Source organism: Gallus gallus, chromosome 8, assembly GCF_016699485.2.
Source record: "Gallus gallus isolate bGalGal1 chromosome 8, bGalGal1.mat.broiler.GRCg7b, whole genome shotgun sequence".
Lineage (NCBI taxonomy): Eukaryota > Metazoa > Chordata > Aves > Galliformes > Phasianidae > Gallus > Gallus gallus.
The window spans coordinates 20534620-20552273 of record NC_052539.1 but is presented as its reverse complement, the minus strand read 5'-3'; the positions used below and the strand labels follow the sequence as shown (position 1 = coordinate 20552273).

Sequence of the window (17654 nt, the reverse complement as noted above, 5' to 3'; positions counted from 1 at the left end):
ATTTATGAATGTAACATCCTGACAAAAAGATGACTCTGTGCCAAATTGCAAGCATGAAAGTGCAAGAGCTTTTCAGCAGAGTAGCTGAAATATTTTTAGCATGGACAAAACAAAGTATTTTTCCATAATTTTGTTCTTGGAAATAGCTGAGACATTTTTGATGAAGCTATCCAACAAAAATCAGCTTGAGGCAAACACCTGGCATGGGTAATTTCAGCCAAAACAGTTAAATTTTGGCAAAGTTTATAAACAGATGAGAACAGAAACTTCCAATAGGAAATGATAGGCAATTCATCTATAGGCACCCAGATTGTACCACCTCCAAAAGCTATTTGTCTTGTGTTTAGTTGTTTTGGTTTTTTTTTTTTTCCAAAAGCAGATGCCATTTTTTTGTTTGCTCAGATGTTACAGCTTCTCCATCGTGCACATGGGTGGCAATTGAGTTTTCTAATGTAAGGAGATTCTGAGTGCAGAAAAACCTGGTTCGAGTGCAGAGTCGCTTGGGAACTGGGCAGCTCTGTTTGTGGGCAGGAGGAATGATGTATGTTGCTGGAAGGGCAAGAATGATAAACAGTGGCCCTGCAGTCGCTTTGAAAGCTCCCAGTAAGCATTCACAGTGCCTGGTCCTGGCCATGCTGAGTGCAGATGTCGGGCCCCTGGGAAATGCACTGTTCCTGGGACTCCTGCCTTGTGGGGTGCTGGAGCGAAGGCAGCTCTGTGCTGCGGAATGGCAGAAGTGCTGCCTGCCAGGATGTGCTGGTAGAGAAGCTCTTTTCTGAACATAACGAATTTGCAGTAAACTTTATAGCCAAAGTCAGCATGACTTGTTTGCAAAGTTGAATGCTGTTTTTCTGAACTGCTGAAATACATAAGAACAAATCACGTGAGGTCATTTTGCTCTCTTTCCAAGCTGCTTCAGCTGTGATCCCAGAGCAAGCTGCACTTCTCTGCTCCCCTCTGCCCTGTCCTGAAAGCCTCTGCTGGAAGGGGAGAGGAAGGCTTGCTGTCTGTGCTCGGTGTTCTGACATCTGTGGCTGTGAGAAGAGCTGAAGTGGAGTCACAGAATGGTTTGGGTTGGAAGGGACCTTAAAGCTCATCCAGTTCCAATCCACCAGTCATTTGCTGCCCACCAGACCGGGCTGCCCAGAATCCTATCCAACCTGGCCTTGAACACCTCCAGGGATGGGGCACCCACAGCTTTCAGGGCAGCCTGTGCCAGAACCTTACCACCATGTGAGTAAAGAATTTCCTCCTGCCACCTAACCTGAATCTCCCCTCTTTCAGCTTAAAACAGTTCCCCCTTGTCCTATCACTATCAGACCGTGTAAAAGGTCGGTCTCTATCTGGTTTATAAGCTCCCTTTAAATACTGAAAGGCTGCACTGAGTTCTCTCAGTAGTTCTCTTCTCCAAACTGAACAAGCCCATCTACCTCAACTTTTCTTCCTAGAATGGGTGTTCTAGCCCTCAGAGCACCTTTGTGGCCTCCTCTGGACCCACTTCAACAGCTCTGCATCCCTTCTGTGCTGGGGGCCCAGGCCTGGACACGGTGCCCCAAATGGGGCCTTGCAAGGGCAGAGCAGAGGGGGGACGGTCCTCTCCCTGCTGCCACCCCTGTTGATGCAGCCCAGGGTACAGCTGGCCTTCTGGGATGCAGGAACACAATGCTGGCTCATGTCCAGCTTCCTGTCCATCAGGACCCCCAAGTTCTCCTCAGGGCTTCTCTCGAGGAGTAGTCCCAGTCCGTACTCACATCTGGGTTTGTCTGGAGTGAGGAGCACCTCCTTGCTGAACCTCATACAGTTCACATGGGCCCACTTCTCAAGCCTGTCTGGGTCCCAGTCCCTTTGGATGACATCTCTTCTCCCTAGTAAATGATAAAGGTGGTATGAGGAAAGCAGAGTATCTCTGAATGCTGGAGGTGTGAGTGACTTGTGCTGAAGCTCCTGCTTCGATGGCTGCATGCTGTGCTGTACACAAAGGCCCCTGCAGGTTTATGTTAAGGTGCTGCCCAGACTAAACCAGTACATTTTTTCTTTTCCCTCTCGAAATGCCTTTTTATCATTCAGGCTGTCACCTGTGTTTCCTGGCAAGGGCTGCTGGCTGGGGGAGGTCTGGCAGAGCTGAACACCCAGCTTGGTGGTCTTTGTGTGGCTGCCTGAAAGATGGCTTAAAACAGAACCTGCTCTGTGAATACCTGCGAGTTAACATGTGTCAACCGTGTGGCTGGAAGGTTTCTCCTTTGCTGAAAAGGGAGATTTTATAATGAATACTTTCCTTGTGATTAAAATGGGTAAATAAACAAATAGCTCCTACAGGAAGTATACTGTGTAATGACAGGGCAAATAGAATGTAGCTCTCCAAACAAGAAAAAGAAGAGGGAAAAAAAAAAAAGAGAAAAAGAAAAAAAAAAAAACCCAAAAAACAAGCTCCTCCTTAGTGCATTTAGTCTACTAGAATGTGAAATAGCAATTTATCTTTTCCATTTCCTTTCCTTGTCAAACACATCCAGCTGTTGGAGCTTTCTCTGTTCCTTACTAGAAATGCCAGGACTTGAATTTGTTGATGTTGTCGTCTTCTTGCAGAGTATCATTGCTTCTATCACCTTCCCTTGATACCCCTTGTGCTCACTCCTGTAACCTCAGGGGGAAAAATAACCTAATGATCCATAGTAGATGAAAACAAATTACGATTTTTCAGCAAGTCATTTCTGTAATAAATATAATTTTTCTTCCTGTTAGTGAACTACCTGGGAGCAGGCATATCTTTGGATGTGCTGAATTGGAGCTGATTGTCTTTATGAATAACTGTGAGTCTGTCTTTGAGACCACGATATGCCCTATTGGCTACATGTTGGAGCCTACTGAGTTGCAGTTAGCACAGTATTCCGTTCTAATGTGTAGGCAGCTCCTCATACAAGTTTTTGTAAAGTGAATGTAAAGATCTGTTAATTTGTCCTCTAAGCATGACTTACAGTGTCACATAGTGACCCTTTAGGTTCCCTGTGAAAAGTGAATACATGAAAGACGTGCAGAAGGCTATTCAAATGGCAATGCAAGTATTACAGAAAAAGGTAGATTCTGAGGGACTTCTTGCAGTCTTCTAATCCATCCTTCTGCTCAAGAGAGAGCTGAGTTCTCTGCTGTTCAGGGCTTTTTGCAATTGTTTAGAAAATCTGAAGGATGGAGACTGGGCCTTGTCCCAGGACTGTACCACTCACTGGAAAATTTGTTTTCCTTACATCCCAACTGGAATTTCCAATGTTGCAGCTTGTGTCTGTTGCCTCTTGCCATTTTATTGTGCAGCTCTGAGAAGAGTCTGGTAGTCTTCTATGTTAATTGACTTCTTGTGGTGGAAAACTCTGATCAGATTTCCCCGCAGCCTTCTCTTCTCCAGGTTGCACAAACCCTGCTCCCCCAGCTTTTACTTGTGCATCATGTGCTCCTGGCCCTCTTGGTGGCCTCAGCTGGGCTTGCTCTGATCTGATAATAAACATTAAAAATTAACTATTTTTTTCCACTGTTCCACGCAGTTGCAGTTTCCTTGGGTACAGCCTTCAGTCAGGCTGACTTTTGTCTTTGTAGGAGAGCAGGGATTTGAATCGGTGGTGAATGATAATTCTTTCATCCACTTCTGTGTCATTCTTGTTTGTTTGTTTATTTGTAAGTCATCTCCACTTGGACACTGTTATCCTAAGCATTCTTTCATCAGTGCAGTACATTCTCTTCCACAAAGCAGTGCTTGCATGTAAGCTAATAGTTGGGGCGAACAGATTATCTTGTTTTGTTAGATGTTTTCCTGTGAGGATACAGTCCTTCCATGTGATGTCATGGCATATTTCACTTGTGGTGGAAGGCATAATTCTCTTATATTTTCTGTTCGCATGACCTGAATTCCTCCCCAAGATTTTGCAGCTTTAAAGAATTTTCAAGGTAATGATTTCCCTTCTCCTGCTCTGGTTTGCTTCTAAATCTCTTCCATACCACCTTCTGAAATGCTGAGCTTCTACCGGAGACTTGAATTTCTGGAAAAGAGAGCGGATTGTAATTGTTTCCCTACCATTCCTCTTTTCAGAGTTATTGTATTCTAGGTGTTAGTTCCACATCAAATTTCACTGCGCCTCCACCAAGTCAAATGAAATGTGAGCGATAATAAAGATGTCTACAGCACTGTTGCTGATTCCATTATTTCATTGGATCATCGTGGTTGGATACGTTAACTTCCTGCATATGGGAGGGAGAATATGTGCTACTAATGCTGACTGAGCCAGCATGTCTGAACAGAGGTGTCTTCAGCAGGCAGTGAATTATCTGTAGGTGATTTTTTTTGAGTTTCAGTTTGAATATGATGCTAGAGTATGCAATAAGGACTGATCAAAGCGTATTGTCTTTAATTAAAATGGAGCAACCACAAAATGCCTCATTTACAATAAAGAGTAAGAAATTAAATATATATGTGTGTATATGTGTGTGTGTGTATATATATGTATATATATAACATTTTGGACAGAGATGGAATTCATTGGCCAAAAAAACTCCAAACTGAAGTACTTCAAGAAAGGATAAAGTGAAAATTGCCACAGAAGCAAAAAGCATTTTAGTCTTTTCATGGGAGAGTAGAACACATTGCACATGCCCTAATAAAGAAAACAGAATTGTTCTACGGAGAGGGGTGGAGCAAGGATTAGTCATCAATAATGAGGATGGGAATTAAGGTAGAATGTTTGTTCAGGAAGACAATGGGAAATGGGAGTTGTACAGGTGACAGCAAGACTGAAAGAATGAAGCACCAGAGCTTCCAGGTGTGCTCCCAGACTGCTGGAAGACTGGATGTGTTGTTAAGACTGGTCAAGAGCATATCAATTTGAGCGCAGAACAGCAAGCATAGCATCTGCATGGAGAAAAATGGCAAAGTGATGTGGAAATCTTCAGTGCCTTTAATGCAGCCTCAGTGGAGCAAGGTGAAACAGCTTACCCACGTGAAGCTGCAGATGCATCTTCATTTTTGGATACTGAAGTGCTTTGTACAGGCAAGTGATGAAGTACTTAAATCTATCTAAACATATACACCAAAAGTTTACATAGTTTCGGTTTTATGGATGCACGTCTACCTGGCTAATGCGTCGTACGCACATGTTTGCTTAGGCATGTTATCAGAATGCTTCTGTTTGATGTGCTTTTCAGGAAGGGAGCCTGATTTCAAAGGCATTTAGGAAGGAACTGGTAACTCAGACACAGATGGCCGCAAAGGCGGAGGTGGAAGAGAAAGGGGAAAGATGAGTTCTGGCAAGGAAACACATTGGGTGCAGGTGCGCTTGTTTGAGAAGAATGGGATGCTGTCTGGGAATGAATGAGAGCCATTCCTCAGCAGCTCATGCAACCTTCCAGACACCCTGGGTGGCCTCCGACGGCCGCAATCTTTGGTCAGAGAGTTCTAAAAATGTCTGAGCTTGCTGGCATTCCCATGCAAAAGATGCATGAGTCTGGAGCTGTGCGGTGTTCCGGGCTGTTCTGGGAGTGGGCAGAGTTAAGGTTACGTGGATGACCCAGACTAAGTGCGTGCACGCTTTCAAAGGATTTCACTTTGTAGTTGAGGAGTTTTACCTTCTGTGGTCGGTTTTTGAAAAAGCTGCCTTGTTTCCCAAAGGTTTTTTTGGCAGAAGTGGAAGTAAATCCCTTCTCCTTCAAGTGCATCCAGACTTGGTGGAACTTGAGAACAGCTTTTACGTATGTGGTTTGCATCCATACCATCCCTTCCTCACTTTGATCTCGATCCTCCCTGCATTGTGGTGTCTCTGACTGGTACTGGTGTGCTGCCATCTGCTTTCCCTCCATCATCCAGAATGCAAGGATTCCAGTGGTGATTCTGTTGCTTTAGGAAGTCATTCATAATCTGTGTGGTTAATACGGGCTCGCTCTGCAATGGCTGCTAACAATGCGGGAGTGGGTCAGACTTGAAGGTTTGGTTCAGAAAATAGTACGGAAAGACAAATGAAGTACAAATGCAGTCATGTGGAATTGCCTTCTAGTAGAACGTTTCTCAAGGTTTCCTTGTGTTCACCGTAGCTCCAAAAATAACAAATATTTTAATTAATATGAAATTTGGGAAGGGTGTGAAAGAGATTCAGTCTTTTTGTAGTAGAAATGCTGAGGGTAGAACAGGACAACGCGGCAAGAAATAACGTCTGTTTGATGCTACAAGTGGTGCTGGAGGTTTTTGAATCAGGCACGAGGAACCACTTGGTTTATTGGCTTGCCCGGTTACCTTGGAGATTTCCTTTGTTTTAATTAACCTGGGGTATACCAAAAAAAGGCAAAAAGGTTATTGGAAGATACAGGAGGAGAGTTAGCCTTCTGCAAAGACGTGGCGCACCCAATAAATTCATCATTTGATACTTCTTCCTTTTGTATACAGCCCTTGTCAGCTTTCTCCGCATTCTTAGCGTGTCTCAGAAATTCCAGCGTTTTGAGTAGTGAATCAGAGAGAAGAAGGGGAAAAGGCCTGTAATTGCTTTTTCCATTGTGCTTGTTAAAACCACATTGTGGGAAATGGACCCAAACACTGTCTTTTAAGTGGTGTTGAGTCTGAGGCAGGTGCTATTAACTCAGGACTGCATTAACTCTTTTCAAATCTCTTTCCTGTTTCCTTGAGGAAACATGCCTGGTGTATATACGTGGCAAGGGATGTTTGCCTGCCTCTTGCATTGACATTTTAATTTGGTCCATGATACAAATATCATTTCCCTAATCCCCCTTGCCCTGACCCTGTTTTGTCTTTTCTTCAAAGTGAGTTGACTTTTTTTTTTCATAAGGAGGGGGGAGGAGATGGGAATGGTGGCTGCCTGCTCTAGTTTGGAGCATTAAACGCTGGGGAAAAAATCTCAGAGTAACTGTTGTTTCTTTCTTTGTATTCACATGGAAATTTTTAATCTCCATCAAAGGATCAGGAGAAAATAACGTTGAGATTCAACAAGAGAGCTCCCAGCTTACATGGAATTTTTAAATGTTATTTGGCTTTATCCTTTAAGCGATGAGAACCATGAACTGTGTACCTACAGCGGTCAGAATTAACTTTTCTCTTTCTTCCAACACACCCTCTTCTTTTTTTTTCCCCCCCTTTCTCTCTCCCTTTTTCTTACATCTTTATTGTTCTGAGTAAACGTGCAACTTTTGGGGCCAAAACTATAAGTGCCTTAGGATTTGTTTAGTTGTATTTATGTATACGTTTCTAACATTAATTATGAGCACCGGTCTGAAATACAGCTTCATGTTCCCTTTTTGATGTGATCTGAAGAATCTCTGTGGAAAGCCACGGAGCTGCAATTAGAACCCAATGCACTGTACGCTTGCAGAATCATACAAGGGCTAACGCTGGACTATTAAAAAATAAGAGAGACAAAACAAGGTATCAAAAGAGCTCACGTTCTGCTTGCTTGTGGTTGTGGATCACAATCACTGTCTGCACCTGTAGCAACAGTAGTTGTACTAATAATGACAGCAAGTCAGACCCCCTGGAACCAGCCTAGGGAGGGGAACAGCGGATTTCACAGGTGGGTGCTGACAGCAATGGTAGTTTTCACGCTTCATCACAGATTAATAAGAAAGGGAGGATATTAAAATGCTAATACTCATTAATACTCTTTTATGGGTTTAACGTGAAACATGGAAAATGAAAATGAATGACAGCTGGTAAATGGAACTGACAGTCCTGTTCAGGGTTGTAAGAAATAGCTGCAGGATATAAAAGCTGTGTGTTCCCCATTTCTGCATTGAGTCATGCCAAACAGCATCTCCTAGCACTGAGATTTCTGCAAGATAACTTACACTTAGCCTTAAGCAGACTGCTTTATTGCTATAAAGGACATGCTGAGAATTTTTCTTTACCGGTATTGGCCAGAGGGCTTTTATTCTCTGTGTCATCTGAAAGACAGTCTTCAGCAATATGTACACGTAGAGCAGAAATAACAGCTCATTGAAACGTAATTGGGATATACCTTTGGGGTTTTTTGTTTTTGTTTTTGTTTTTTACATCTTTTGTGTTTGTTTGTCTGCTTGGTTCAGTTGGCTTCATTGTTCTTCATTTCTCACAGAACTTTCAATAAACTTGCCTGCATCCCAAAGGCAGCTGCATTTCAGCAACAAGTTAAATCTGGCTCTCTTTGGGCCATAATGGATGTGATGTAATGTATGCAATGCAGAGAGGTACGAGCTTCAAGCATCCAAAGAAACTTAATTCTGCTGTATCACAGACCATTCTATTTGTGGTTAAAACTCAGTGAAAAATTCTGCGTAGCTGTGTTTAAATATGAAATTGAAGGACGTGGGATATTTTCACCTAATGTTCTTAACGAGATAAAATTCTGACTTCAGCACAAAGCTGAACTCTGCCTTTTCTGTCATATAGCAACACCAGGAATACTGGGAACGTGCAATGCACAGGGACCAGACATAAAGGGGTTCTAAAAGCATGTTACTTCTTTCTCCCATGGTGACAGTGCTTAGTAAAATTGCAGTAGTTTGGCCAAGTACCTTGATGTTTTCCATTTTAAATAAGTTTAACCTTGTATATCCTAGCCTTGTAATTCTTCATTCTGAGGAGAGTTACCAGGTCAGTGCAGGACAGCTGAGTGTAAATGGATGCTGTGTACTCTGAGCTAACATTAGATATAGGCTTTTGCCAGGATTCCTTTGTTTTTAAAAAAACATCTCTTGGATTTCCAGCTGTTTCTTATGTATGAGTTCGTCTGCCATGTTGTCTTCATTTCCCCTGCATATGGACTGACTCTTGATGCTTATTTCCCATTTCTGTTGTGACCTATTACTTAAACAGAGGATTCCATCCTGTAGTTATCCCTTTTATATGCTTAAAATGTTATTGGAATTGACCCCTTCCAGAACTGCTGCCCATCTCCCATTGTTTTCAATGAACTGAAGCCCCCCCAGGTGCTGCAAGGTTAGTACCCTTCCTTTACAAGAAACAGTCTGTTGGCACTGTCAGTCTTTGGCATTTGAAAATTGAAAACCTGCTACTTCTTGCTGAGGTGACAACAGGCAGATGTCACTTCAAAAATAAAATGTTAGGGAATGAAGGACCACAAAAAAGGCTTGTCGCTTTGGCTTGGGTTTGTGAAAGCATGTTTGTTTTGGCAGATGTTTCTCAAAAGCAGGTTCATTTTTATAGTCTCCACCGTCTGGATTTGCCTCTGAGGTGTCAGACCATGCTTACTCACATTTGGCTTATTATTGGGTTCGTGCCAAAATTGTGTATGCCCTCCTCTGCTTCTACCCACCCCTTCGCTTTCTTTCTCCTGGATATAGTCAGATTTCTCTTTACGTTGATCTCAGCGGGTATTTCATCCCTACTTCTTGGTGCGACAGAAAAAAACAAGCTGAGAAGCCTCTGTGATGCCAAGTTTTGCAATGTGAAGAGAATAAAAAAGATTGCTTTTTTCGGAATGTGCAGTCTTGCATTTCTCAATATATGCATGTGCAGTTCAGGATTTTATTATGAGATTTGAACACGTAGGATCAGAAACCTTCTTGGTTTGTTCTCCCCTTAACCTAGATTACAGGCAAGCTGGTTCTTCCAAAGCCTCGATGATTTTTCTTTTTTTACGACGGTTCTTCAGTGCTATTCCTCCATTGATTTGAATTCCTTTTCTAGTCCCAGCCAGATATTTGCTTTGCCCAGTGGTTGACAGATAATATTCTCACGCTATCACTTCATATTTCCACGATTGCGAGATCTGTCACAAAAAAATCCTGGATTTTTGTCACTAAAGAGCTTTTCTGTAAATGTTTTAATTCTTTCCAAAGGCAAATTCCTTTAACATTGCAAATACGTTCTGCTCAAAAAGCAAGCAAAGGCAAACGTTCCCATTTTTCCTTTTCCAGTAAGAAGGGTGTGTTCCTGAGCCTCATCTTATGGGTGACCCAAAGATTTTCCCTACCTTTGCTGCAGGAATGTGGCTAACGCTTCAGAGAATTGCAGGAACACTTCAGGTATTCAGCCAGGAAAGAGTAAAACATCCAAAAACAGTCAAAACTTTGTCTTTCCCCCCTTTCCACTGCTTTCCTTTCCTACCGTGTTGTGTTGTCCTCTGCATCAGACTACTTGAGACTGCCAAATACTTGGATATTTTATAGGTAATATATCTTATAAATGCCATGGCCAGCCTCTGAGGGAAACACGGGATTGTCGGTTTTGGATGGAGTATAAAACCTGAGCAGGAAATCATTGCTGAATGGCACAGCTGCAGACAAACATTTCGGGCTAGTAAACTGCCCATATGCACAGCCACACGTGTGTTGGGACAGCCGTGGTGTGCGGCTGCTAGTGGTTAGTGCTGGGAGATGTTGTGATTAACAAATGGGGTGTTCTGCTTCGTTAGTTCCTGACATGCTGCTGTCTGTAAATGACTGAGATTTGAAAGGAGGAAGGGAGATTGCAGACTAGAGAAGAGTTTCGGATCCAGGGTGGCTCAGATGATCCTGTTGCCAGCTGGAGGATGTGACACAGCCTACAGTGAAGGACTGAACTCTACTGTTTGCAGAGAAGGAGGAAAACACTGTGTTTCTTCTTCGGCCTGAACCAGAGATCACATCTGGATCTTCCCCTTGAAGTTACAGACAGCAAATATTGTCTTGGTCTTTAGTTCTGTTTCACTGTCATTCACCTGAGCAGGGACCCGAGAGGGGGGTGAGCTGTGCTCCTCAAAGAGTGAACTGTTTAAAATTCCGCTTTGCTGGAGTTCATGCCAACTAAAATCTCTTCAGGAAGCTCATCCTAGCGCTTTCCTCTTTTAAATCAACCTGTTATTTGTGCCTATTTCTGCTGTTTCCATTGTAAATAGCTCCTCTTTTTTACACGTTATCTTTCGATGAGTTATGTGGCCAAGCTCTCTGTGTAGTTCTCCCATTCCCTCCCCTGAAGTTCAGCACTTCCTGCTATACGTGCCAAGTTGGAGTTTATTTTCCGCATGGTTTTCCTAAGCACTACTTTCAATAATCCACGATTCAGTAACAAATGCAGATTGTTAAAATAATGGAACAACAGTAAAACTCTTTTAAGACTGCAGCTCATGCACTGCAACTGTAAAAACTATTCATTTGTTGCTTTTTTTTTTCCCCTAAATACTTTATTGAAAAATAAAATTACCTTCTAATAGTCAAAATTAAATTATAAAAGTTATAGTCCCGTTGTACTGTAGGCTTTCTGTGCTGATATTTGTCTGTTGGGGGAGGTTTTTCTTGATTTATTGTGATGCATAAATCAAAGCAAGAGGGAAGGTAACTTTGTGATTGGGCTCCTTGTTTCAAGCGTAGATGGCTTGGGTTGAAGTTCCTCCTTCATCACAAGCCCGTCATGGCATCCCTGACCTCGGTATTGAGGTGTCAGAATGAATATAGTAAAAGTTGAAGTCTGTATGCAGGGAAAATGAGCCAGCTGAGGTATTGGGAAACTTTTCTATTGATGATGATGTATTTTGGATCGGGCCATCTAAAGAATGTGGAACTCTTGGGACTTGCAGTCAGTAAAGCGTGTTGATTTTGTTTGGTTAAAGACTGAGTCTTTAAAATGTTTTTCTCATTTTGTGTGAGCAGGAGGACATCATTGGCATCTATACCATAAATATCTTCGTGTAAGAATCAGATATTTCAGATATCTCTGAGCATTTCCACATTCTGATCATAAACAAAATGAGCTTCTGTGGGTTTTTCCCTATAGGCGCTTTATTCTCTCTTTTCCTGTAAACAGATGCCATTTTTAAGCCACATAAAATGGATTGCAGTTGTGGCCATTATGATATTGGCACTGTTCTACATTCCAGCTGCACACAAGCACGAATTGCAGAGTGATGCCTTATTAAATTATAGGCATCTCTGTTAGGATATAGGGGAATTAGTTCTGAAGGTGAAGCTTTTTCCTTATTTGCAGTCTTCCAGTTTAATGCATTTAAGGAAGCACGTGACTAATGAATATTGCCTTAGCGCCTCATATGTTGAACTACCAGGCGTTTTTATCTGTCCTCGTGAAAAATATGCTAAGTATCTGTTATTGTTATGCAAAACAAAGGAAGGCACCCGAGTTGTAGTGTTCGTGGACTTCATAAGTGCGTCTCCTTCCCCAGGACAATCACATCTCTCCGGAGTGAGCTGATCCCACATCTGGTTAGGAAACAGTTCTCTTCTCCTACATCATTGCAGCAGGGACTGGACAACAAAGAAGAGGGCCGAAAGAAGAAAGAACAAGCATCTCTAGGTCAGTATGAGTATCACAAATTTGCTGAATGTTGAAATCCCCGATGCTGCAAATGAATTACTGTATTAAAATATTAATTATTTCTCTTTCCTATGCTTTCTGATAGCAAAGTTCTAGTAATTTTCCTTTTCAAACAGTATTGTGCAGTCAGAAAGTATTTTTAGTGTAAATCAAGCACCAATCAGCTAGGTGCTCTGTATTTATCTTTCCAGGATACAGTATATGTAAATGCACTTTTGAAAATGTAGTTTTAGGAGGAAGTTCCATTGTGTTAGAGCAACAGACAAAGCCGTAACCAGGAACTTGATGAGATCTCAGATCTTGAAATTTATTTTTAGCATTTCCACGGTCTCCTTGTGTGACCTTGGGCAAAAGATTGCATCTGTCCCAATCCCTTGATTCCCACCTGCAGAATAAAAATAACACTTACTCACTGCGTGTGATAAAATCTGTTAACGATTGCTCAGTATCTAACCATTCAGGTGATGTGGGGCAAAGATCTCCCTTCACCAACAGTATTTTAATAGTACTCCTCTTCAGAAAGCATTTCATTAAATCCTGTCTAACTTCATGCATGTGTGTGTTCTCCAGACATTTATAGTTTCATAAAGGAAGATAATAGCTTGCTGAAACCTGCTCCAGATAACTCTTGTTGGAATGATCATAGAGGAGATATGAATGAAACTCTCCATGAAGGAAAAGTACGCTGCTACGTCCATATAATGAAAGAGGGACTGTGCTGCCGAGTGAATACACTTGCGTTGTATATTGAAGCAAATCGACAGGTGAGAACAGTGAACTGTTGTGGGAATACAGAGTTTTATGGGACATTTCAGTCTCCAGGAGTGGCTCCCTGTGGTACTGCTGAGCAGTGTGTGGGAATCGAATCGGTGCCGTGCTATCTAGGCCCATCACCCTCCTGATTGCTGCACGGGGACGTGAGACAAGGAAGCAGTTCTGTCACTGATTTCCTGCACAGCTTTGATTTAGCCAAGAAAACTACCATAGATATTCTGCTGATTTTGGGGAGTGACAAAACCTGCAGCCAAAGAGCCAAGAAGTGTGGAAAATAAGGTTGGAAGTAGCTTCAGTAGTTCATGTAGTCAGCGTCCTCAGAGTCCTGAAGGCAAGATCAGTTCTGACTGGACTCTTCCTACCAGATTTTATCTAAGTGATAATGACAAAGATTATTAGTGTTTTGCAGGAAGTCTGAAAACTACCCATACATTCAGATTGCTAATGCATTCCGTTATGAAAGAATTATTTTGTGAGCAGGTTTCACTGCAGTTGCACTGCAGGTAAACGTAGAGGTGAAATGTTGATCTGTTGCAGCTTTCAGTTACTGTCGCATTACTGAGAATTTACAATGTAGAAGATCAAAGAGAGGCAAAGAAAAATCCTAGCTAACGAGCTGATGATTGATAGCTTTTATTTCTAGTATGAGGGTTTGTTGTTTTTTTTTTACCACACTGCTGATGCAACTTAAAAGTTCTCATTTCACTCTCAAAGCAATGAGCTTTGTGCTATGAGATGTGGACGGTTTCCTCTAGTTCTGAAAAAGTGACAGGGAGTGCAGTAGGGTAAGGCTCAGGATTTCTGGAAGCAGTGCTGGTAGAGCAGTGTGGTTGTAGTGGGAGTCCTGTAGGTGGTCACTTCCTTGCCTTTGCTCCCAAATTGAGTCGGTTTCTTTATTACTAAAATTAATGAATGAATTTATGCAAATTGAAATTACAGCGTGGCAGAATGAATTCACACACTGAAGCTCTTTATCCTCGGTTCCTGTAGATGAGCACAGAAATAAAGTGATTTGGGGTTTTTTTTTTGTTTGCTTGTTGTTTGCTCTTAAGGATGTGAGAGAGTGAAGGGGGAGGTAACACTGCTGTCAGAAAGGGAAAAGCTTCCTCAGGAACATCAGTGTGCCCAAAGGGTTAAGGGAGAATATCGCTTGCAAGGGGAAGTGTGCGTGTACATTTGGCAGCAGCCACTTCAGTAAAAAGTTATTGAGTTGAGCCAGTCAGACTCCATGTGGGTTTTTTTTTTTGTTGTTCTTTTTTTTTTTTTTTTTTTTTCTTAACCTAAATATTCTACATTTTGGTCAGTTCAGGAAATGTGTTTGCTCCTGGGTGGTACATAGAATTAGTGTTTTGAAATCACACTGAGGCCTTCAACGGTGAATAAGATTTTCTTTGAATTTATAACTTATCCAGAATGGTAAATGTTCTAAGGAAACTATGTGGAAGTAAAGCATAAAACAGAGCTTAATGAGAGGTTGTGAGAAAGGAGGAAAGGAATTCTTTTTCTCAGTGCCACTGTATTTTGTTTCTCTCGTTAATTCTGATAAAATATAAACATTTCTTTTCATGTTCTTTTTTTTTTTCTTTTTCCTTGTTTTATTGGTCTTTAACGAAGACTTTTGGTGTCTTATTGGCTCTTGGTCCTCACAGACCAAATTTTGATTCACTGGCTGCAAAGCCTGGACCTGTAACTCTGTTGTCCAAGAGGACAGGCTCCCAGAGCAGTAGCAGTCCAGTCCAGTAGCTGTGGGAAGGAATGGCATCCTAACCCATTGCCCTTCTGGTGAGGAAACACTTTACTCACATCATTTCACTTCCAGCTGGGTTTCTGGATGCCTGCAGCCTGTGTGTGGGCAGGTGGGTTCAGGAGGGAGTTATCTTCAATAGCAGGAAATAGTTTCTTTGTAAGATGAATTAAATCCAAACACATCTTAAACCTTCCCTTGACCCAGGCACTCCCTCTGACTCCTGCCCCCTATCTAACCTTCCTTTTCAGAGTTAAATGCTTGAGCTGGTAGCTTTCTTGGTTCACCCCTCAGGCTGCACTACCACTGACTGATTCTAATAAGAGTTTTGCTCCGGCCAGTAAAATCCTTTATTTATTTCACCACACCACCTTTCTGCTGAGAAGGGCAGGAGCCTTTTCTTGTTCCTTTCCCTTCCCACAGAGTAACACTAGACAGTAGGAATCTTTCCAGCCTATGCTGTAGGTATGACTTGGTGTGAACTCCTCTCTCAGCTCTATCTGTTGTGGCAGCCCTGCTGTGTGTCAGGTGAGGTCAGTGTCCCTTCACCAAGCCAGTGTGTAATCCAGCTGGGTTGGCCTAGGGTGTAATGTTTTGGTAAGCTGGTGGTTTTCTGTAGCATCTGCATCTTGGACCAAAGGATTTAACCTGCTTTGTCTAAAAAGAAAGAAAGAAACAAACTAAAACAAATCTAGTAGGAAGAACCATCTCCAAGGTGTGAAGAGTTACAGAGGTAGAATATTCAAGTTGAATATTAAAAACCATTTCTTCTCAGAAAAGGTGGTGATGCACTGGAACAGGCTGCCCAGGGAGGTGGTGGAGTCACCTTCCCTGGAGATGTGGCTCTGAGGGACACGGTCAGTGGGCATGGTGGGGTGGATGGGGGTTGGACTGGATGATCTTAGTGGTCTTTTCCAACCCTACTGATACTATGATATTGTCTGCTGGGGACAGCAGGCAACTTTAAAAGGTAGCCTAGAGGTGTGAGCTCATCTGAGCTCATCGCACTCATCCAAATGAAGTATCAACTGTGAAAATTCTTATCATATGAAAACAGCACTATTTACCCATCCTTGCATGCTGGAAGGGAAATGGGTTGGTCGTGTTATGAGTATCTGAGCAATTTCCTGCAAGTATCATCTCATTTTGAGATCTTAAGATATTTTTTTCTGATCTGATCCCAACTTCTTCCGATGTATGGGATCTGTTTCTGGAGGTTCACTCCATAGCTATCAGCTCTTTCCAAGGAAGCCACTTTACACAGTCATACTATATGTCAGTTCCTTCAGAGCAAGTGTGGAAATTACTGCCAACTCTCAGCCAAATTATATAGCGGTAGAGATCTCCAAAGTAGAGCTTTCTGAAGAGTTTTGTCAAAATAGCTGCCTAGGTGAGAAAAGAGAGACTTAATGAGTGGCCTTTCCTCTCCCTTTGGGTAATCCCAGTTATACTACCACCACGCTGCCCTCCTGTATGGACAGCACTCTCATGCTGGCTGTCTGAGCAGTATGTGCAGATCTCTACAGCAGCCCCAACATGCCCTGCTTCTCACTCAGGCACACGATCTGCCATGACACAGACCTTTTGGCACTCAGAAGTCAACTTGTCACCTTCCATATCTCCTGTGTTTCTTTGCCTGCTGTCTCTGTCATACTGAGCTGCACCGTACGCTGCATCACTGCTCTGTGACTCCACGCAGCACTGTCAGTGCTGTGCTGTGAGCCTTCTGCCTCGCCTTGTATCATCATCCGTGCTGTCATCACCTCCTCTGTGGTGTGTGACCTTGGCCCCCGCCTGACGCCAGGAGATGCAGAATGCCTCAGGCTGTTCCTTCACCCAGAAAAGGGGGAATGAAAAAGTGATATCCCATCCTCTGACAGCAGTGGCTCCCCCTTCTTTTCAGGAGCCGGCTCCGGATTTCTCTCTGTGGACTTGTTTTTGGCTACCTCATGGACCACGCGTCTCTCTATTACCATTGCAGCTTTGTCTGCTTATCTAACACCTGTCTTCTCTCTGTCAAGAGCCTTTTCTTCTGCAGCTTTCTACCATCTGGAATAGCTACTCGATCAATTCAGTTTCTTTCCTCCAAAGCATCTGAAAGACTTCTTCGTTGCCTGTATCTCAGCACACTACCTTAGTGAGTGGGCAGAACGTAGTTGTTGTTTTATGCCAGTTTATATTTGATACTACTTCCTTCTCTCTCTTGCATTACTGAATGATACAGAACATTTTGAGTGGCATTTAAAATGGTAGATGATGGACAAACCTGTAAGGTAGTATATGGGATGTCACTGTGTCCTACTGGAACCAATCTGCTTGCTGGTGATGATCCTTTGCTTCTCCACTAGTGGGAAGCTGAGCTGGGAGGGAGACATGTAGAACACATGGAAGTATACCTCACTCCTTTATAAAATGGGAAGATGAGAAACCAGTTGCAGATTTAAAAAGTAAGAACCTACATTCTTCTATCAGTTAATAAATTTATGACACGAGCACAATGGAAATCATAGCCACCCATGTTTATGTAACATACAGATATAGCACTGTCCTATTAACTTGTGATGTTGGTTCTTCCTTCCAGGTTCCCAAACTATTGCTTAATCTGGGTCTGGAAGAGCCACTGGTCCATGGGACTGCACAGATCACTGACAGAGGCATGGTAGGTGTTCCCTTTCCCCATCTCTGCTCTTCTAATGCAGTCTTCATGCCCTTTGCCTCAAGAACTGCTATCCTAAAATTCTGTCCCACTTCTGGGTGTGAAACTGAGTTCTGAAGTATAGAATTACAAGGTGAGTGATACAGCCAAGAGCCTGCCTGCAGATTGACCCATGTGTTCCTGCCTTTCAGCCTCTATCT

The 17654-nt window shown here is 42.6% G+C and overlaps 1 protein-coding gene across 2 annotated transcripts in view; it reads left to right on the top strand.

The window, feature by feature from the left end:
• The window catches only part of EIF2B3 (eukaryotic translation initiation factor 2B subunit gamma), a 94119-nt gene that overhangs the window by 53019 nt on the left and 23446 nt on the right, over positions 1–17654 (top strand). For both annotated transcript variants that reach the window (XM_015291004.4, NM_001031280.2), the window contains exons 7-9: positions 12129–12259; positions 12851–13044; positions 17380–17457. In XM_015291004.4, the coding sequence (XP_015146490.4) occupies positions 12129–12259; positions 12851–13044; positions 17380–17457 (403 nt within the window). The remainder of the gene's footprint in view (positions 1–12128; positions 12260–12850; positions 13045–17379; positions 17458–17654) is intronic.